Source organism: Eurypyga helias, unplaced genomic scaffold (assembly GCF_000690775.1).
Source record: "Eurypyga helias isolate BGI_N326 unplaced genomic scaffold, ASM69077v1 scaffold15101, whole genome shotgun sequence".
NCBI classification, from domain to species: domain Eukaryota; kingdom Metazoa; phylum Chordata; class Aves; order Eurypygiformes; family Eurypygidae; genus Eurypyga; species Eurypyga helias.
Genome location: NW_010231589.1, coordinates 43,606 through 66,831, shown reverse-complemented (window position 1 = coordinate 66,831; position 23,226 = coordinate 43,606). Strand labels below are relative to the sequence as shown.

At 42.1% G+C, this 23,226-nt stretch overlaps 1 protein-coding gene across 1 annotated transcript in view; it reads right to left on the bottom strand.

The window, feature by feature from the left end:
* Positions 1–3,881: 3,881 nt before the first annotated feature.
* ADAM22 (ADAM metallopeptidase domain 22) overlaps positions 3,882–23,226 on the bottom strand; it is a 55,480-nt gene continuing 36,135 nt past the window's right edge. The window contains exons 23-27 of the mRNA XM_010161134.1: positions 20,010–20,110; positions 19,370–19,436; positions 13,967–14,053; positions 5,927–6,050; positions 3,882–4,680 (exon numbers count right to left, since the gene is read on the bottom strand). Coding sequence (XP_010159436.1) covers positions 4,660–4,680; positions 5,927–6,050; positions 13,967–14,053; positions 19,370–19,436; positions 20,010–20,110 — 400 coding nt within the window. The 3' untranslated portion in view covers positions 3,882–4,659. The remainder of the gene's footprint in view (positions 4,681–5,926; positions 6,051–13,966; positions 14,054–19,369; positions 19,437–20,009; positions 20,111–23,226) is intronic.

The window sequence follows — 23,226 nt, the reverse complement described above, 5'->3', positions numbered from 1 at the left end:
TTCCGGGAAAAAAAACTGGCTTCAGGGGAGACCAGAATGCTCAAGCTCTTTAAAAAAAGAGGTAAAGAACCTCACACTGGTTGATTACAGTGCCCCATCAGTCTGCTAATGGTTATAGACACTCAGATAACTGAAGAAATGGGTGATCTTCAGGCTTGGAGAAAGAGAAGCAGGACATAGCGTGACTTCCAGGTCACAGACTCAGTGATGAAAGAGGCTTAGCCTTCAACAGTGCCGGAGGGCGAGAAAGATACGGGATGACCGAGCCACCAAATGGCCCTGCCCATGCAATGGCACATGGGACATGGAGCTCCATCACCTACACCGTAGCAAGAGTCAAAGATGTATTAACAGCACTGGAAAGACCTTATCCAGCCCACTGTGCAGAAAGGCGACCAACAGCAGCTTTTCCATCTTGGCCAACCAAGGCCAACCAGAGGCTGTTGGTGGATGTAATCACCGTTCACAGAAATGCTTTTCAGTAGGAGTGGAAAGGGGCCAGAGGAGAGCAGGAGCTTGCCAAGTTTTACACTGGAGTTTGGTACGTTTGCTTACAACAGCTAAGTATGGGATTTGAGGACAGAGCAAGTCCTAAGAGCTAACCTGTTATCCCACAGGATTACCGAGTCTCGTCACTGTTTCACATTATACCCTGTCCTATTCGTTAAGCAGTGAAATGGCTGCAAACTTGGTCAGAACTTATAGTGCGTGCCGGCCGGGAACAGTGTGTGTGCCTGTTCTGAGTTCTGCTGCTGAAAACAGCTGTCGGTGGGTGCTGACCACTCCATTCATTTAAAACCAGCAACAAGAGTTCAGGGAAGAGGACTCAGTACACTAGCTGCTGACAACACTTCTTCCTGATTTTAATTCAGGCTATAACCCAAAGGGCCATTTGTTCATTAGCACAATCAGAATTATCTCATGGGTACATCAGCTTAGCAGGTTCAACAGCTCATATATCAGGAGCAAAACTCTTAAGTCATTTGGAAATAGCTCTCTGCAGAGTCAAGTCACAGTTCAAACCAGGTAACTAGCACGTAGAGTCTTCATTTCACAACTCAGGCAGAGAGAGGCTGCAGAAAATGAACCACCTCTATAAAACTACTTATTTAAATATAACAAAATCATAGTTAAATTATCAATCAAGCACAACCATTTCTGGTATGCTGCCTGAGGCTGTTCACCGAAAGCCAGTAATAGGGATAACTGAAGTTCTTATGCCAACAAATTCCGAATCAGCAGGTGAATTTTTACTCATTAAACACTGGAATCATTGTGCAGCAGTATTATCTGGATACAATATTTTCCAGTCACCATCAGTTAGTCGGATTAATTTTATTTCAAATTATACAAGATTCCTCTCCCACACGCTGAAATACATCACCCTCATCCTGCAGGTCCTGTGCTCATATGGACAATTACTCGTACTGAGAAGAACCGCTGACCAACAGGCATCCTCAGCGCAGCTGGCAATAACTAGGTCATTTATTAAAAACAAAAATAAACCCAAAATGAAAGCATAACTCCCAATGAGTCAAAATGACTGAGCGACCTTACTGACAAGCACTCTGGTTTAGGCCAGATGAGGCATTACGCAGCAGCTTACGTTGCTACTGCCAGTGTAACTTGACTACAGCGGCAATATTGTCAATCTTCAAGGTTATTAATCTGGCGGCTTTCCAACACACTACGCTTTAGAAGCAGGAATCCATAGAATGTAAGCAAACAACTCTCTTTGACCTTCCCCAGCTTTGGAGGCTCACACAGCCCTAGTGCATTCAGGTATGGGCAACAACAAGGTCTCGAAGTTACCGGCCTGATGCGAAATTCTCTGCAGAAGAATTTTGCAAAAAACCCAAGTCCTGCAATGTTCTCACTCCAGACCATCAAAGAGAAAGCCAGTGTTTATTTAACTTAAACGTAGCGCTCATAACTAGACTTCCAGTCACCACATATCTCTGAATGCGTTGACTGCTAAAGTTACGCTCCACACGGAACTGCACCATCACACGCTACAAATGACTTACACCAAAGCAAAAGCGAAGCCGAAAGCACACACTACACTGAAAACACAGTGGAGTCAGGAGAGCCATTTGTCTGCCAGACAAGAAGCTACGAACGTTGCACAAAGAGCCAGCGTGTTGTACCCAGTTCAGTCTGCCAAACCTCGCTGCTCCTTGGTAAGGCAAAATGGAAAGGGAAGAGTGAACACCAGCAAACGTAAAACACGCACAGAAACCTAACAGGACTATTCAAGATTACATGCTAGTTTGTATCCAAACAAAATACCAGAAAAGGCACATGATAAACAGTCCGGTTACTAAAGACAAGATACTAATATGGGAGGGACAAACGGCTCCCAGGCGACAGAGTAACACAGCGGCTATGGGGTCAGCATAATGTCCTAATGCGGGTGAACTCCTTGCAGGTCCTGCTCGAACTCCAGTGACATCAACCGAAGAAATAGTGATTTCAAGTGATGATGGCTCAGGCCCTAATTTCATGAGCTATACGTTGCCGACTATCTTTAATCCAGTTAACTATGCTCAAATTAAATCTCTGCAAAAAATATTCTGCAGTGCTGGCGGATATTTAAGTCTTCACGAAAGTGCAGAATCTTTCCCGAAAGCAATTATAAGTGACTGGCTCCCTCCGGGTGGTCTGTCTGCATCCACTTGCACTCACTCATTTTTGTCTTTTTCCAAAATACTTACCAGAACCTGTCGACTGTGAAGGAAAATCATTTGAACTCCAAGGCCAGTATTCGGTCATAATCCAACACACAGCGTAATCATAAAATATAGTGCTTCTAAAAATCTTACATACTTTACAGTTGCTGACATCTCTAAACATTTCTTAATCTTACATATATTTGACTTTATCGAGAGACTTAAAAGTTAAAAAAATATATTAAAAAGCTGCAAGTGTTGGGTCCACTTATTAAAGGAACTAGATGGAAGAGGTAGAAGGTTCAGAAACACCGTAGATGTTCCCATCACAATAATATTTAATTCATCCTACGGCTGTTGGGCAAGGGCAACCGCACCACACAGGATCGGGTGGTTTACTCTGCAATTAGCAACTACCTGAAGCTAAGAATTAGTCAATTTTGGAAAGCTGGAGAACTATAAACTGATTTCATATGGTCCACTTCCTTACCGACTGCAAATTTCCAATCAAAAGACATTTGTTTTACAACAACCTTTAGAAGTCTCAGGTGTTAGAAACCTAACCATCCACTTATACACAGGATTAACACCTCCGTGGTAAAGGGTTCATTTGTCGTCTGTCCCCCTGTTCTAATTTTTTTTGTTCTCTCTTCAAGGCCCCAAAAAGTGTCAAGGGGGCTCCAGGGGCAGCAAGCACAGCATTTAAGCAGATGGTAAAGGCGATTTCAGTAACAAAAACTAAAAGACAGCAATGAAACTGGCCACTTGCCCAGCCCTGTTATTACTTAGTGCAGTGAAATCGTTATGCTTCCCATTAGCTACACATTGCCATCTAAAGCAGTGTCTGCAATGCTCTATCAAAAATACACAGCAACTCTCACCAGGACTTCACATCACCACATCCTGAATTGACTACTTAGTATTCCCAAATGTCCGATAAGCTTGGACTGCACGTCACTTTGAGACCGTCTCTGTCATCTGCTGAATCCCTGTTGATTGCACCTGTGAGAGGATACACTGGCCGTCTCACGGAACAACGCATTTTGGCTGGTTCCTCTTGCAATGATTTAGGACAATGTGCTGCTGTACTGGTTTCTGCAGTCTACCATACAACTGAGATTGTCAAGACAGTGTAAGATACTGAAAAGATAGTATAGATTTTGGTCAAACACCAGTTTCTGAGAGACAGGGTTTTACAGTACTGCACTTTCTGTATTTCCAAAGTCGTCTGCTCGTAATATTAGAAAATGTGAAGTGTGATGATGTTAGTCATGACTGTTTCTTTAGGCATTTGGCAAAATACACTTATGTATAACAGCTATTTTTGACATTATCAAATGTTTACATATATACAATCTGTATACTGAGATTATAAACATGTAAGGTTTAAAAAAAGATATAATCCTTGTTTGTTTGACATTTGTTTCAAATAGTTGCCTTCCAAAGCTTGAAATCCTGTCACAAAAAAATCCTATATTTCTTACTCCTGCATGCTAATTTCTACTACAGTATGTTGTTTATCCCTTACATGTGGAAAGTAAAGAACACAAGGTTCATGCATACGGTGTACAAGTTTACATCGGCTGGGATCTCCAGGAGGCACATTCCCAGTTCCACTCTGGTCTGACTCGGGGCTGTGTTAAACCAGAGAACAACCTGTCTTACGCGGGACTGGCCAACAGACTGCAGCTGGGATTCTAGGTAAGTCATCATGCGGAACAGCCTTGTCACATCCGGGCTAAGGATCCCCTGTTAATTGTTGTTATTTTGGTTGTTCATCAAATCCATAAAATATTGGTCAACAAAAAAGAAAGAAAGAAAAGACTGGTTTTTCCCCTTGCAGGAGGAGGTTCTCACTGTGATCACAGGCATCTCTGTTGATCTTTCAAATTGTCTGAAGAGCAGATGAATGTGCAATGACTCAGTGATGCTGAGTTTCTAAAAAATTCGAAGTAAACAGATCAGATGTCACCCCAGGAAAACAGTGCAGCTAAATGGACGTCTCCCATAGCTGGAGAGGGGGAAAAGGAACACAAAACACACATTGAACACCAAGGTAAGACAGGCTGTTACCCAGTGGGAGGAGGTTGTCTGGGGAACTGCATCTACATCACTTGGGTCACCAAGGCTACGCTCTTGGTCTCCTCAGAACACAAAGCCTTGAGCATTTCAGCACAACTTGCAGTCGCCACAGTAAATATCCACAGCTGGAGCGCAGAGAGTTTGAAGGAAAACCATCAGTGTAGCATCAAATTTGTACTAGACAGCGTTCACCTTAGGGTTACGCTAACTAATAATTTGCCACTCTCTTCTGCCTAACTCTGCTCAGAGCAGCAGGAGTCTCCACTGTGAGTTTGAGGCAGTGCCACAGCAGCCCCAGGGCTGAGACACCCCAGTGCAGCCCCGGCCCCAAGCTGCGCGGGGAGACCCTGCGTGCATCTCACACAACGTTCTGCCCGAGCAGGACTGGGGGTAGCAGCTTGCAGGTCCCTCCTGCAGCACTCCACTCCTTTTCTCAGGGAGCAGTGATGGGAATCTCATCTCCATCAGGAACACGCACTAAAGCCATTGCAAGTAAAGCTCCTAAAGCAAATTTCAGGGATTTTTTGCTTATTCAAATATCTGCAATGTCTGAACTGACACAAAGGAAGCAACAGCCAGTGTTGCCTCTTGGCAGCCACTGAAAATCTCTCTGCGGAGCAGCATCAGCATCCATGGCATGTTCCAGTGATTCCTGCCCAGCTCCCCAGGGTGGGCTCAGGGCATGCAGCAGCAAAGTCCCTCCAGGTCTGCAAGACCTTGATGCAAGAGCTCCACACCCTCCTTAACTGGAGCTTAGTTACCTTTCCATAAAGCTGGAAAGCAGCCGTACCTCAGCCCCAGTGAGTCGCTGGCAGTGCCAGACCCCTGGAAGGGGTACGGGAGGAGAGCCAGACACACAGCCCGCCCCAGGGCTGCCTGTCCCCCGCAGCACAAAGGCTGCCCTGGGCACGCCCTCAGCTTGACATAAGAAAACTAGTGAAATCTGGGCTTTAGGGCAGGTTTAAGAGCAACCTGAACGTTTATCTGTAAACACAGCCACCAAGGCTGCCCTGACTGCTGCCAGAGCTTCAGCAGCTTCTGGAGATAAGGATGCCAAGGAAATGCCACTGCTGCTCTCAATGTTCATCAGAGGTGCTGATCTGCCATGCCCTCCTTCTAAAAACCTACCAGTAAATCAATCACTGACAAAATGCACAGAGAAGAGGGACACGTACCCTGGCACTTTGCCTGTTGGCTTTTTTCTCCTCATCAGGAAGTGGTGGCATCGGGTAAGGGTATTTTCTGCTGGAAGCAATAGATCCAGTGGATGAAGATGGAGACTTTGCAGGAGACAGTGTCCTGAGATGTTGAAACACACAAAATAAATGTGATGTCTTCAGGTCCCAGCACTGCAACAGCAACTGCCATTACTCTGAAGCTTGGTTCAGAACCAAGTATATAGTTTATTATTAGCTCAGTATCAGGGAGATAAAGATGTTTGTTCAGTAATCTAGTAATTTCATTATATGAATAAAGGTATTTACAGCTTTCAGGAACACTGGAAGAAAAAAATAAAATTTCCTACTTTCTATTAGAATTGTATTGCTTAACAAAAAGGATTTCTTAAACTGCTTTATATGGTATGATAATTAATCATTATAAAATTAACAAATCTGCAGTTGAATAAAAACATCTAAAATATAGACGTGGCATTATGAAGCCTAAATAGAAACAGTGATTGAGTAAATACACGCTGAACAAGGTCTTCTGCCAGTGACTGAATGGCAGTTATCGGTGTCTTTATGCGTTTCTTAGACATCTCCTATATTGATACAAACATAGCAAATAAATCTATTATTTTATAAACACATTTACACAAATGCATGCAACTTGGAGGCCAAACTGTTAGTTGTGAAGTAACAAATGCATATACAAAGTGCTAATAACAAATTATTAGACATGCAAGCATCATACAGTGCATATTGTTCCAGCCAAAGAAAGAGTCTGATGAGAATATACAAAAATGGACTGATTAGTCAATGGCAATCAGCATTTCTGTACAAGGTGAGTAGAGTAAGCAGGAGCAAGTAAATGTTTGTATCACATGAAAGGCATTCTTTTCATGTCAATAAGGCAGCAGCACATTATTGACTGAAATTTTATACCCAAGAGAAACTCTTATGCCTCTGTTTTGAGATTCTGCACTTTTCCCACTTGAGAGGTTCCTATCAGGCTCTAGATCTGGGCAGAATAAAAGTGAAGAAAAGACTCAAAGTAGAAAAATTGAGCTACCCTGTCCTTGTTCTGTTCTGCAGACTGAGGGCATTTTTCAAAGAAGGCCTCCCACTAGTCAGGCATATCACCCTCCCTAAGCACTGCTGCCTACTGTCTTACGAACTTTATGTGTCCCTCAAGTTGGAATTTTTCCCTCGGTTTCTAGAGACAGGTCTTCCAAGCCCCTCAAACGCGGCACAGGGAGGTGTGTTGTGCAGCTGTAGACCCCAGTGAGAAGGACCATTGTCAAGATCACTGATAGCAAGGAGCTACCCCCGGCAGACAGTCCCACATCCCTGGCTCTGGGACTTGTAGGATCAGGTCCTTTCATCTGAAGAGGATTACAGACAAGGCAGGGACTCTTTTGGGTCTGGAATTGTTTTGTAGCTCCACTACCAAGTGAAATTAATTTACCTTTAAATAATTACTAGTTTATTTTGGACTAGTGTATGCTTTTGTTGTGTCTGAGGCTCCCTACAACAGCACACTCCTGTCTCCCATAAAAACAATGACTCACGGTAGCTGCGAGCAACAAGGTGTCAATGGAAATTGTATGGTGAGAGCTCCCCAATCCAGCTCACAGTGCTCTAACACCTCATACTGTAGCCTCTAAGTTCAAGAACCTTTTAAAAGCTTTAGGTTGGTACAACTGTCCAAATACTAACAGTACGTCTTCAGCACATGCACTTTGATCACTCATTAAGATGAACTGGACATACATGAACGCCTTCAATAAGAAAACTTTAAACAGCTACTGCAGTATAAAACCAGGCGTTCGTATGTCCAGCACCACAGATCTGGGCACCAAACTGCACATGCAACCAAACAGGTTATTTAAAAAAAATATATATATCCAGAGAAAGGTTCTCAGCAGTGCCCCCCTGCTGTTCACTACCCATATAAGTCCTCTCATCTCTGCCCACACTTGGACAGATAAAGATCACCAGTAAACTATTAGTGGATCTAGAATCAAAAAAATAAAGACAGAAGAAAGGGGGGAACAGAAGGAGAGCAGATTTTACATATCATTAGTAATCCAATTATTGACAAATTTTGCCCCACTGCTGCAGGAGGATTTCAAATCTTCATGGTTAAATTTAAAATGATGCAAGTGGGGATTAGAAGCAAGGAACTGGGGGGTGTTGGATCTGACCTGGCAATCCCTATCGGAAAGCTGTTTATACAGGTACCACAGCCAAGAGGTGGCACACAGGATGAAGGCATCTCCCATCCCTTGCACCCCAACCAGGGAACACGTCATGTCCTGCACGCCACGGGCTCTTCCCTTGGGTTATTTTAGGCACCACAAGAGAAGGCCACGGCGAGAGGGAAAGCCGTGGTCAATATACCTGTCCATCAGCATGAATAGGTGATCCTGGAAGGAGCAATAAACCCCACCAAAAGGATGAGGCATCTTGAGCATTTTCCCTGCACAGCAGGTCCTCAGCAGGATCCCCAGCTGAGCCTGTAGCCAGGTGGCTTTGCACCCTTACTCAAACACGATGCTGCCTTTCCAAAAGATTTCGAAGCCCAGACCTCCAGCGTAGCTGCCTACATCTCTTTCTTCTCAAAACCCCTCCGTGTTGCCCGCTCACTTAGGGTTTGCATGCCTAACCGACCGGTGTGCGCACCGCTGCTCACCTGCACGTGCAAAGTTACAGCCAAGTACACGGAGAATGCAGTTGCACACTTACAGAAATGACCTTGCCCTCCCCTCACAGGCCCTCACCACTTATTTCTGCTACAGAGATATGTGCTCGTTTTTGTCACTGTTGGTGACACCTGTGGAGACTGTGAGAATGTATCACGACTCAGCCTCTGCTCACAGATCTTACAATGCACATTGTGTGACAAGCACAGTTGTTGGAGGTGACTTTGATCACCTTCCAGGTTCTGCCCTGCAATTGTCTATGTGCTGTGTATCAGCAGATTTACGTATACTTTAAATGAGAAAAAGCCAGGAGTGACCTTTCTCATTTAGAGGATGGAAGAAAGACAGCATTCAGGGACACTTGCGGGTAATGCTGGGGTTAAAGGTAGGCAAAACTTGGCAGTTTTGGTCAAGGGTGGGGTCCATTTAGCTTTCATTGGGGTTTTAGTTCTCCTGCTATCAAATCCATTAGCTTTCATGCCAAATGTTGCTTCCAGCAGAAATTCATACAAGGAACTAGGACCACATTTTGCCCTGTACATGTCACGACAGAGATTCAGAGGTTTTTAACTGCCAACCCCAAACGAAGCCATGCACCTCACCGCGCTGCAAGAGTTCTCATTTCCAACCAGAAAGCAACATACAGTGGCCATTTTGCATCTCTGTTTCTGTCCTGGAAGCTGAAACTAAGAGTGTGGGGAGACCACGCTGGGACTGACAACAAAACACTGGCAGCGGGATGTCATCAGCGTGTGCCCTCCTGCAGCAGGCACCTGCTGCTCTGCCTTCTTGTCACCCGAACGGCCAGGGTGTTGGCCCACAAGAGACGGTGTGAAACGCGTCCCCAGGTCACACGACTAAACATCGTGCGACTTTGAGCGCTGTTTTAGCCGAACTCAGGGCAGGTGGCCCTGACAGATCTGAACTGTTCACAAGCAGTGCTTGATTCTGTTTCATGGACTGAAATTAATGCAATTCAGTTAACATTCAACCTGGTGAAAGCATTTCAAGCCTAACTGTAGATACTATCAGCCTAGCCTGACCTTTGCTGCTGTAGGTTCAGTAGGACATCATCAGCCTAAATTATCCCACCTTAAGAAGCTAGGACCTTCTAAAAACACTGATGTGGCTAAATATTTTAACACTTCAAATGCAGTTCCTTTTAAAAACCACAGATGTGCCTAAATTTTCTCAGAAAGTACAGCAGCAGAAGTTTGGCTTGGCTGGTGGGGGGCTGCAGAAAAGGCAAAGGCTGTGGCTTGAGCACTACTTTAAGCACTGCACAGAGATGCCCCAGAAGCAGGCACTCACACGCTTTAATGAACTCTTTTCCCTAACTCTTGAAATGAAATCCTGATCCTATGGATGCCAATAGGCATTTTTTCACTGGCTGCCAAAAAGGACAATATTTTGCTGTGTTTGTAATGGAGAAAGCTTTTTCTTTTTTTTGTTTTCTCCTTTAAGCACAGTCAAAAGCTGCCTGAGCAAGAGCAGGGAACTAATGGCTGGTCACAGCTCTGGCCTCAGCTGGATGCTCACAGAGGAAGGCAATGGACCTCGCAGAGCAGCAGAGCCATCTCTGGCTAACAATCAGCTGAGGAGGAGCTGAGAAGGAATCAAGGAACAACGCCAAGAACAACAAAGCACAAAAAAAATAGGAGGGGAATGGATAGCCTGTTGTCTCCTGCCCTCCATGCTCCTTGCCAATGCATTTCTGATATGGGAGGGCCGTTTTCCCTCTGGGTATGAATCCCGGGTACCCATCTAAACAACCTGTTTTCTTTGTAAACTATTTCTATACTTAAACAACTCCCACAGAATCTAAGTTACTGTCAGTATTTGCATTAAATCAAATGTAGGCAGCTCAGTGCTTCAGAAGGTGCCTTCTTGTCTTTTTTGTCTCTAATTATCTACAGAAATGCCGTAATTCGGGATTCTGAGGGTTTATTTTCTGATACCATCATGGTTCCTGAGTCTTTCAATATTCAGTGATGATTTTGAGTAATCCTTAATTATATAAATAAGGTCAGTCTGCGCAGTAGCCACTGTAATTGGCAGTAACAAAAACAAGCAGAGGTATCACCCTGGAAAAACAACACCCCTTGCAGCAAAGCTGAAATCAGGGAAAGGTTTCCTGCCTGGGTTTATTGCTGGGGTTGCACAACTATAACCTGGCACATACAATTAAAATCTAGCCTAGTCTTTGAGCAGGAAAATGAGATTTTTCTTTACAGATCTTATTTTCTTACAGATGGGAATCCCACAGCTGGGAGCTTTCTGGTGCCAGAGACTATTCTTCTACTATTATCATTAATAAAAAGTAATTATATGGAAATACCCATTAGACTTGTAGACTAGAAAAAAAGAATTAATAACTAGGACACCAGGTATCAGAGTGACAAATCTTGGTTTATACAGGGTGGTTTTTTTAAGCTGATGAAGAAAGTCTTTGTGATGACTAATATCTCTATTTTCTGAAAAATCTGCAACATTCCTAGGAATTGTAGGAAGTGTTTTTGTCTTTTTTTCCTGATTCTACTTCAGCTGTACCTGCAACAGGACCAGTCATCAACATATTCCTAAAACTACAGGGAGACAAGCAAAACAGCAGTGCTACTTTCAGGGTGTCTTTAAAAGACAAGAGAAATCAAGGATGATAAGCAACAAAAATACTACTCAGCTAATTATCTGGTGTAAGTATCTTAGCCTGGGCTATGACTCCTAAAACGTAGTATCAGCTGGACAGGCTGCCTTCATCCTGTCTTTCTGGTTTATCAAACAAAATTTGTTTTGTTTTGTTTGTGAATCATTTCACAGGCTCAAAACCCATCCTTACGATCTTCAGGCACACTGTTCTTAGGAATGTTTTCCTTTCTGTGACAGATTAACCAAAACTGCATCTGAGTTTTGAGGCAAAACTGTTCAGTTCAATCTCTAGTAAGCCCATGGTAACTCATCCTGGGAGAAGAATTGATCCTTTGCCTTCCATAAAATGCCTGTGGAACATTTCCCCGTGGTTCCTTCAATTAATTAGGACATACAGGTTTCTAAATTTATTCTAGTTTCTCCCTCATTTCTAAAGCTACTGCTGCAGGCAGTCATTAGTAAGCTTCTATGGTGTAAAATTTTTAATTTATGTTTCAACTCTGCAGATATACAGCCCTTAAAACTCACATGGGTCAGCTTAATCCTCACTGACATGCAAAAAATGCTTGGGTTATCTCAAATACAATTAGAAACGTGATTCGTTCAGTGCAACAGTTGAAAACCCTCAGGGGCGGGGGATGCTCCCATCAATTTAATCTAGTTAATAAATCAAGATATACTGATATTAAAAGACAAAAAAAACCCAAATTAAGAGTATCCACACAGGACTTTAAACCTCTTTAACTAAACCATTTAAAGTAACATATTTTAAATTAGTGCTATTGTCATGTTCCATCAATGTCTTTGTCTATTGCAACTAGAGGGCTTTGAATAAAAACACCCTGAAAGACAGCTATGGGTTTAGATTATGGTGAGTGACTGATGGCCTTGCCTGAACAGCAAAGGTCCATAGGGTATTTTTAGGAAAAGGTTTGCTAATAAAGCCACAGCTCATTTCTAATATGAGTTTGCCTCATTTCACCTTCCAGTGGCTTTTGGTCATTATCAGTCTTGGGCTGGTAATCTAAAAGACTGCCCACAATGACTTTGCTCCATTTGCAGCTATGCGGGTTTTATGATCAGGTAAGCATTTGGCTGCTCCATTAAACTGATCAGCTTGAGGCCCTGCAGTCACTTCTACGGTTTCTCAAGGCTTAAACCTCCCCGGGTCTGGAACATGCTTGTTGAACTGCAGACACCAGAACTGAAGCCTGTACCCTAATGCTAAAATCAGCAACAGTAGAACTACCAGACTCACGACACACCCTACCTGCACGTCCAAGCACCAGCATAGACCTGGCTGATAGCAGCTGGCACGATTACAACAACCTCCTGTAAGCTTTGGGTTCTTGTGTCAGGATTTTTTACTCCTTTTTCAGGAGAAAGATCAGGACTGACAGGCTTAGATTCACCTCATTTGTCCTAGTGGTTCATTGGAAAGCCTTTATGCAACTTACTCTGTGATTTAAGAGTTCTCGAAACCAAACACAACAGTTTTAAGGAGTGACAATTTTATGCTCTTTTAAAACTATGGGACATTTTTAGTTCTAAAAGTGACTAAATTCCCACTCTGCTATTTAATATCTGCCAACGTTACTATTGGAATTGAAGTGTTTCATTAGCATCTGACCCAAATCCATCACGATTTTTCCCACATGCACACTGAACATATTAACTGAATGTTTCTGCCCTTTTGCACTGTCGTTAGGTCTACTAGTATAGCAAAATTATTGTTAAGATTCTATTTACTCATTCTTACCATCCTTCACTGTTTTGGTTAAAGGTTCTGCTTTATATTCTTCTTCTTTGTGTTTTATGATTCTTGTTTCAGCTTCATTTTTGATAGGCCAACTCAACAGCTTCATCCATTTCTTTCATGTTTTATATTATTCGTCATAAATTGTCTCCCATGCTAGCTGATTTTTTTGAGCTGAAGCAAACTTCTGTCTCAGCTGTGGGATTTTTGGGAGTCTACTGATTTTTGGGACTCCTTTTGGGAGTCTACTGAAATGTTCTCCATCTCCTGACTCATGCGCAACAGGGAGGCCAGCCTCATGCAAGCTTCTTCTCTTTCACTTAGAATGTATCAAATAATACACACTTTCCTCTTTCAAAAACAAGGGATATTTTTGGTTGAACCCTACACTCACTTGTAACAGATTCATTAGTGATCTGATAAATAGAGCACAGAGTATATTCTCATAATTTTAATTTTCCAATTACAATATGTAAATTATGTCATTACAGGCTGAGAGTAAAATACCACTACTTTTTATTCTTTTTTTTTCATTTAGATTTTAGTATGCACTATATAAGACAGTGGGTAGAGTCAATGTGTTATGAAACCACTTGCTTCAGTAAATTACATTCTATTTAAGTTAATACTACTTCATTAGTGATAAGTATGTCTCATGCCCATAAAACACTACTTGGCATAAAATGATGAGAAAGCTACTACAAGCTATAGATGACGGTGGGAACGCATGCACTACACACACCCTTTTCAATGGCTTCATTAAAACATTCAGGAAAAGAATTGTAAATTGCACATGAAGCCAAAAACAGACATCAAAATGCAGCAAAAGAAGAGGGGCCCTTTGCACCTACAGTAACTTGTATTGATTTATACAAGCTAGGAGTCCCAAGATATTTGTATATGCTGGAACAGCTCTTAAAAATTATATAGAATTAATTTACAAAATACCTAAAGTATGGTCCTTCAGTGTTTTTATTCACATCTTCTACCCACTTAGCTACATTATATTCTCTTTTGAACCATGGGTTTAAATACCTGCAGAAAGCAATGGAAGGAACAGAGAAAGCAGAAGAACAAGAATAGAAAATCTGAGAACACACAGCACAAGCTTAGCAAGGATGTTTTCATCCCCAAAATGCAAGTGAATATGGCAAATAAATCAGTATGGATGTTGGGTGAGGACTAGGCAATGTGTACAACTGCATGAGAAAATCTGACCTACAACAAGACTAGTAGGTTTGATTAATCTGGAAAACCATTGGGATACATCATTCATTTAATGTCTTAAGGGTAAAATTCACCCCTAAGCAGAGGGCCAGCGTTAACCTCATGGTGTGAACTCCTCTCATGATCTCAGAATAATGATGAAGGGGCATTTTGGTTCCAATCCTGCAGTTTGCTTGTTGAAGACACATATTTGCAATAGAATAATTTGCAATAGAATAAATTGCAAGATAGTAGCTAAGTGAGCACAGAAACCTGGGCTTGGCCCTTTCCACAGGAATGAATTTCAGCCTCAGTCCATTAAAAGGCTCGAATTGTTTGCCATTACAATGGCAACTTTTACACCCTCTGATTTTTCAATGATCATTTAAATTTGGTAGGACAGCAAGAAGCTGTAACGGAGGTGGGCTGCAGAGTTATCTCACATTTTTCAAAAGCAATCTTGATACCAAAACCACACTTTTAAGGAAAATAATCCGAGTTGCATACTCAGTTACATGAAAACTATAAAATAAAGACGGTGTTTAATTATCTGACAATAATATTACCAGGGAAGACAAACCTTTTTTTGTACCTGGTTTCTCTTAGCCCCAAATGACAAGATTAGCAAATTCCTCCCCCTCTGTCACATTAAGAAAAAAGGGCAATGGAGAAACAGGAGTCTGCCTGATCCAAATGAAAGTCTGATTTTGTTGTATAAGAATGGCAACAGTTTAACGATTATTTGTGATCAGCAACTTTATATAATAGAGACTAGCACACTCTGAAATAGGAAACAAATTCTAACCAAGGAAAAAGGGAAAGAAAATTCCTCGTTATTTTTTATATTTCTGGGCCAGTTCTTGCCATCCTTATTTATGAGCGTGAATCCAATGACCTCACACATGGGAACAGGCCTTGCAAGGGATTGCTCATATGAGTAAAGGTTGGGCCAGATCATGTCATTCAACCCCCACCATATTTCAAACCACACTGACGACAAAAGCGGCAGCATATTTTTGACTTTTTTTGCTCCTTTTTTGCTCTGGAACTTCTCCTCCCCACCCCGCGCAAGCACAGCCACAGCTCTCAGAAAGTACTCGCCCTCAGCCACAAGTGCTTCTAAGTAGCTTCCTCAGCTCGCTCATTTATCAGGAATCAGGAGTGCTTTATGCTTTCCAGCTTGGGCTCTTAGAGAAAGAAAACATCAAGAGCGGTAGCGCAGCAACAGATGAACGTTAAGTGATGCAACAGGTTGACACCAGCATCACCAGGAACTAACAAGCTTCTGCCGTTAGCTTTAATTGTAGGTGTGACTACACATTTTCTTGTACTTGCTGCAGTACTTTTGACTCGCTTTAATTTGAAAGGGTCTTTTGGTAACCATGAAACACTCCCAATCTGGCTTCCTGTATTAGAAACAAAGTGTAGGGTCGTATCAAAGCATGCAGCTGTTGCACAACCGCGTTGCAGGGTTTCCTGTCTGGTTGTATTACAGGCTGTCGTTCACCACCTCAATTCATCTGTTATAGAAAGGTTAAACTCCAGTTACTGCAGACCACTACCTGATACCATTAGAAAGCTCTTAGGTTGATCTTCCTGGCCACATTTCATTAGCAACAGCCAGAATCCATGTTGTCTTTGAGTGAGAAATCCCATTTTAAATCACAGGTGTCCGTACACGTAAGCCTATAGCTAGACCGATGGCTTGATTTGGCTTGTAGCGCAACATGCAACAAGGCAAAAGACCTGGGCTCAAGAGGACTCGTACTCCTCAGTCTGGCGAGGAGGAAGGTTAGCTAGCGCTGCATCAGCAGGAGCACCTCCAAGCAGTCACGGTGTTTTGCCACAGTGAAACTATCGTATACTGAGGGAAGGGACTTTTTACGGGATAAAACGGCAGCCCAGAATGCAGGGGCAGGGGAGACTGACCTGTGATCCCGACTCCCTGTTTGGGGGTGGTCAAAACCCCCTGGGCTTATGCCTTGGGCCGGGATTTGGTGGGCGAGAGAAAGCCCAGGCTCAGATGCATGGGTTACCCTGCTGCAAAAAGACAATATATAATAGAAAGTCTAAGCCAAAGGTGTCTGTATCACTTATAACAACGAGGAAGACAAATGCTTATAGGAAAAGCAGTGCAAATTAACAAAGGTCAGAATCGCTATTTGGCAAATCAAATGTTCCCTGGGACCTGCTTTAACACAAGCTCCCAATTAAACTGTCAGCTTATTCAGAAAACTCTCATTATCATTCCTGGCTAACTGATTGATTTTCATAGAAAACTTGTTTTATCAGGCCATTTCATCAACCACGCTTCTGAAAAAGCTGCAGAAACATTTGGCCTGTTGGCATTCCTTGTGTGACGTGAACCATCTGCCTTTAGTAAAGAACACAAATTTTGTTTTAAAAACCTGGAAACAATTAAAAATGTCCCAAAGGAGCTATACCCTTAGCAGAAGCCTTGCTCATATATCTGATAGGTACAAGGGGTCACACAAAGTGGTGAGCAATACATTTCTCAGGAACTACCTGATGCACTTGCAACCTTCCTGTCAGTGCTGCTCGTGAGTGCTGCAGAGCTCAAACCTTGCTCCGTGCTAAAGAAATTTTGCTTAAATGATTAATGGATGGCACGAGTCTTTATCCAGTGTTTGACTATATAAAAAAAAACAAAACACCTTGTGTATAATATGTGCAGTTAATGCAGACTCATGCACATGTCAAATACTTTTGTAGGCAACAGTATTAGTGTGCACCTGCTTAAAAAAAAAAAAAAGAATTCTGCACAAGGTGCAGCACAAATTAACCCAGTTTTCTAGTGGTTAACTACACTGTCTCTGCTACTAATGGGAGACCAACAGTGTTAACCCCCTTCTTCCACCTCAACAAGTATGGTCCATTGGACTCCCAAGGGCCACACAGGTAGACTTTCCAAATGCCATCCACCATTATAGATTTCAATATCCTTCTGTACTTCCCAGAGAAGGTAAGAAGGTAAATATTTCTGGGAAAGGCCTCAATGTATTCTGAGGCATCCTCAAAGCAGCTGGCATTGCTTTTTGTTTTCCTAAATGAGTAAATGCTGGCCACAGTTAGATCATTCTCAGTCCATTTTCTTTGCTCGCAAGGGAAGTTTTCTCTCTAACCAAAGCCACTGGGTGCCCTCAGCAATTCTCCCCATCCCCAACTAAACTGGCAAAGAACATGGATCATTCAGTGGGAACTCTCTCTCCAAGAGGTGATGGGCTCACCAAGGAGACTTGGACAAGCCATGCAGTCCATGATAGACCCCATGAGGAGAAAGAGCATCTGCTAGGCAGATCTCTTCCAGGAACGTACACGTTTTGCGTCTTCCCAAACAGGCTGCTGCACAGCCCTTGGGAAGTACAAGCCTCCTCCCTCTGGCACCAGGGCTGCTGCTGGGTTGAGAGACCCTAACAAGCACGAAGAAGGAAAGCAGAAAAATAGGCAGAAATTCAGGGGCACCTTTAAAGGAGAAAATATTTTACAAGGAAAAAGATTTCCAACTCACACTCTCTCTGTCTACCCACTTATTTGGTGAGCCAAAGTTCTCAGAGCAAATGTATAATATACCAGCTGAGCAGCAAAGAGGGAAAGATACATCCATTGGGTTTTTTGCTTTTACGCAGAACAATACTCTTCCCATGCAGTTATGTTCAGCCTAGGCTAAAAAGAGCTGATTGGTTTTCATTTTTTATGGACCAATTCAGCCTCAGCATACACCTCTGCTGAATGATAGAATAATGGTATCATTAATTTAAACTATTTTTTTAAAAACAAATTTTGTTTAAGATATACAATTGGAAAATTAAAGAAAGCACAGAACAAGTTTCTAAAGAAGAATGAGCGATGTTATTTGTATTCTCAGCAGTTGGTCAGACTAATTTTGTTTTTATCAAACTGTCTCATGCAAAGAGAAAAGAAAACGAGCAAAATAACATTCCAGTAAGAGTTTATCAGCATGAAGATCAAGAGCACAGGGGCACTTGACAGATAAACTCCTCCAAGGGATCTGGGGCTAAAATTTCTGGCTCCGTGTTGCCGTTTTCACCATGCAATGTTATAACTGCAATGTGCATCAAACTATTATTTCTGTAACTTGTAACAGAGAGTCGTCTCTATGAACCTTTCTGATCCTACTCACCTCAAGACAGTGCACTGCAGGTAGAAGAAAAGTTTCAGAACAAACTCAAACTCCCCAAACCGAAGAAAGCAGGGCCCAGAGAGGAGTCAGCATTATTAGTTTCCAGCAGGGTTGGTAGCAAGCCCATTTGCCCATACAGGTGCAGTTAGTACTAACGATACAGGGAAAGGGCACTGTCATCGCCACTATGGTCAGAGAGGGGCTCATTCCCGTGTGGCTTAAGTGCTGTAAGAGCAGGCCAGTGATTGACAAGCCCAGAGATTATGTTTCCAGTCATTCACCATTCATTCATGAAATGAGCCTGAACCAACAAGCTTAAGTACATACGAAAGGCTCTTTTCCTATGGGGAGCACTGCACATGAGCTCTTCAGTAAACGTAACCAATAAATCAATAAGAAAGCAACTCTAAGCCATACTGGAAAGGTCTGGGGATCAGTCACGTGGTAAGGACTCTCATTACCCATTTATTGCAGGACTTTCTCAAGACTGACTGTTTCAGGCTTACAACGTTTAACTTCAGGGTACTCTCAAAGCAGACAGATACCTCTCCTAAAACCTCCTGGCAGGTAGGCAGAGATACAAAGCTCTAACTCTGCAATGGCCCAACCCAAGGTGAAGACAAGGGTAGGAAAGAGGTTATCAGAAATTCAGTATTGAACCAGGATACACTCAGCAATGGCAGTTTACTGTAGACAAAAGCCTGCAGTGATGGTGCAGGCTGCCACCATCATTGGGAATTGCTATGGGAACGACTGTGAGGAAGCCTACATAAAAAAGAAAATTGATAGTTAATTTTTAAGTAATACATAAAAAGAGGTTGAAATACATTAGCCAAACCGTTTACCAGATTATCAGTGAGCAACTGATTGGGCCTCAGAGCAAAAATGCAGCTGTCTACTTCTCAGTACTCTTAACCTCCATCTACAAAACACAAGCATGAAAACTGTACTTTTTGGCTTTGCTGTTTTATGTTCAGACTTACTCAGTTGAATTAGACCGTGGCCTAAATCTTTTGCCTCTGACTTTCTTTCTGTTTCCTCCTATATTACCTGAAAGAAATCAAAGGATAAAGACAGACAGTAAAACAACTTGAAACTCACCTGCATCCTGTGCCAAACTGTTTATTCTTTTTGCGTCCTCAGCAAAAGTGTCAATTCCTCATTATCTTTAATAATTTAAAAGTCACAGGTCAGTCCCTCTTGTTTTACCTGAGACTAGGTAAACTTGAAAGAAGTGATCTTCCTCTATTTTTTGATGTAACTGTGCAGAGCAAAACGTCCTTAATTTCAGCCTTCATTCAAGGAAATCACTACACTTCAAGAAAAACATTAAACGCTGCCTGATGGTCACAGAAGCTGGCAAGAGTGAATAGACTTGTTGTTGTTGTTCATGTTAGCTCACACGGGAGGAGCAAGAGAAATTAAATGTCATTTCTATGTGACAAAGCATTGTGCAAAAAAAGTACTTGTGTATACCATACGGTGCTGCTAAAGCCCAACTCCAGCCTAGCAACAGCACAATTTTAAGGAGTCATGGTGACCTAAGATGAGCTAAACTTCCAGCAGAGCAGCAATGGCTCAGAGGCTGGGTCTAATGTGGCCAGCACAGAGGTTCACACTTACCTTGCCAAGAGTTACTCCTAGGCCTCCCATTTTCACAAATGTCTGAAATATGTTTTGTGTCTGGGATCCTTTCACTCCAGGAATGAGATAATCCATTTGACCTGGAAAGGAGGGCTCAGATGCGGTTATTGTTAAGGGTATTGTCTCACATCAATGTTAGCTCAGCTGTTCAGAGTCCCATTCCCAAGGCTGGTGACATAACACAGCCTAAGGTCTGTCTGCACCAGCAGAGAATCCAGGATTTCTGGTTAAGCCCTGCAGTTACGCTTTGCCAGCTGACCCTACAGCAGTTTGGTGTGCCCATGTTCAAGAGCCAGACTTCAGCCCTGCTTTCTCGCACACCTGCTATGAAAAACTCCAACACCAGCAGCACACACCAGGTTTCCTTTGGATCTGCAGCTCTGCCTCGGTTCTTAGCTGGAGGATACTTTTCCAGCTGTACTCGTCTCAAGGGTTTTTTATCTCACAGTCAAGCACATCCCACCTGCAGGCTGCCCACTCCCTCCCCATGCTGCTGCAGGAAAGCCAGGACTGCTTCCCTCAGCCCACTGCTACCAGTCTCAGGGGCTCAGGAGTCTGGTGAGCACCCCCCCACCCACAGCTGGTAGCTCCAGTGGAAGGGTAACTGCCTCATTTTTCCTAACTTCAAATTTTCATTATATTTTGTCAGCCAGTCACTGCAGTGTAGACTTCCAATGCTAAACTCAAAGCCAAAAATGCTCTTTATATCTAGGTTCTTGGTGCAAACTAACATTTTTCTTTCTTTTTGCATTCTCTCTCAGAGCTAAACGTGTGTGGCCATACCCAACACATGGGGTTTTACAACACGCTCCTCCTGTTGAACTAGAGCTGCTGCTCAGCTGTTTGCTGTGACATTGACAGTTATTTCCAGAAGGGAAGAGGAAGTTGAAAACTGATCAGAATAGATGGCTTATTTATTACAAAGAAATTTTGCCAGAAGGAACTGTTTCTGCAGTTTCTAAGTCTGAATACTCTTGCATTTTTCGGTCTCTGCTTTCCTTGGAGGACAGGCACCTGAGAGATGCTCTTCAGTTTCTAGAAGACCAGGCTAATCACAGCTACACTGAAGTCAGCCCAGGGTTTCATTAATTCAGTCTTAATTACAGCATGAAAGGTCTGAGAACCAACAGATCCACTGACAGATTTTTTAATAATTTTCTCCTCCTAAAGGTCTATTTTCAGGTTCGGCAATGTCTTGCCATATACTGGTTTTGCAGTTTGCTATTTCATAATAGCAAGATATCATAAAGTTATGCTAAACCTTGAACATCCTCTGAATACCAGCTAACACTTCACAGTACTGTCCAGGCAGCTCATGGCCCAGTCACCCCAACATCTCCCAAGAGATGCCATCTGTACCTGCACACACATAAAATCAAAACCACCTTGGAAGGTAGGAAATAGCACTCTGGGCATTCAAATGAAAGGATTATGTCAGCTCCACCGCAGTGCTAATGGAGTATTTGTCAGACTTACTTTTCCAGACTTGACAGTGGCACAACATACCTGAACTGGTGGTGGGGAACACTAGAGCTCTCTAGTACAGACAGACCTTAGAAACCATTAGCTTTTTGGAACAAATAATAAACAGAGAGACATGAAAGAAATGAAGTATGAAAAGAAACACAGATACTGAATGAAAAAAGAAACACATTAGATGACATTCATTTAAAAAGAAACTTTTTTTCTTAACTGGTATTTGAACTGGCTTACACAAGGCTATGAAAACCTGCTTTCCCAATAATTTTATCAGAATTGTATCCAAATGAGAAAAGATTCTCCAACACAAAGTACATCATTTAAGATTAACGCTTGCTCCCTGGAAAAAAAAAAATTATCCACTCACACATCTAAAAAGCTGTATTTAAAAATTAGAAATTTTCCTTAATAAAATACTCATTAGACCAGACTGAATGAAGCTGCATATAGGATCAAGCTGCTATACCCAAATAGCAAACGTCACTGCAAATGTATCCCTTCCATACATTTCTCTTTACTTCCTTTGAAATAACAACAAAGAAAACAGCTTAAACAACTGCACAGATATAAACTGCTCAGCAAGGTAAGAATTGAGAATTGCAGCTTTCTTATGAAGCAGTTCAGGATTGTCTATCCCTCCTACGACACAGTGCTTCTCATAAATTGCTTTAAAGTGCTAGCTGGAGATTTTAATAATTAAAAGATCTCTAACTGAAGGGGGATGTTGAGCATCATGAACGAATGACCTTAACAATTACAAATGACTCTCGATGCTTTTCAGTGAATTTTCCATTTCAAAGTGTTGTTGGGTTTTTTAAAAATAACTGGAATAATAACAGAATTAATTAAATCTGATCAAGGACAAAATCTAATGTCCTCCTTGGTTCCTCATAATAACAAGCACAAAACTACAGAAAGTCTTTGTAGAATTATTTCCTAAGATAAACGGTGATGTTTTAGTATACCAGTCTAGTAAGTGGAATAACATGCAAGCACCATCATCTTTAATGTGAGACAGCAAGAATATTATCCAGAAGGCTAGGTCAACTAAGTAAATTAATGACATTGACAAATAAAGATATAAAAATCACATTTATATTGAACATTTTATGTTTATAGCCATTATTGAAGCAAGACAGTGTTCCTTTTCTTTGATTACATGACCATGATTTTAAAAGTTGTGGGGGTTTTATTTCATATTTTTGGAGCCAGCAATTATTACAGTCTGCTTGAAAACAATTCTCAAGCAGGGAGATGATGAAAATTTGATTAACCAAAAATAGGTTTACAATGGAAAACTTTATTCTGGCCTAACTGTAGTAATTAGCAGCTCAGGACATGTGAGAAAAATCAGTAATCAAAGCACAAAGGATGGTATTTCAAACATTTCACAAATAAAGAAGAAAGAATCAAACCTGCTGCAAAACAATGAAATGTTCTGACTAATGGAATAATGGGTGATGGAACATGTAGAAATCTGAAAATGCGACAGAAAAGCAGACCTCTTCTTAGAACTAGATGCTGAGTTTGTGCTGACTCCAGGAGGCATGTCGCTATAAAAAGAGTCGGCCTCTCCAGGCTTTTTAACATAATCTCCCTGGGGTATTTGTCTAAAGTATAATAAACATTGTAGAGTCAGAAAACATGACAGGCACCAGCACGCACACAAACATGCACAAACATTAGTTTAAAAGAAAGAGGCAAAGGATAGTGACCC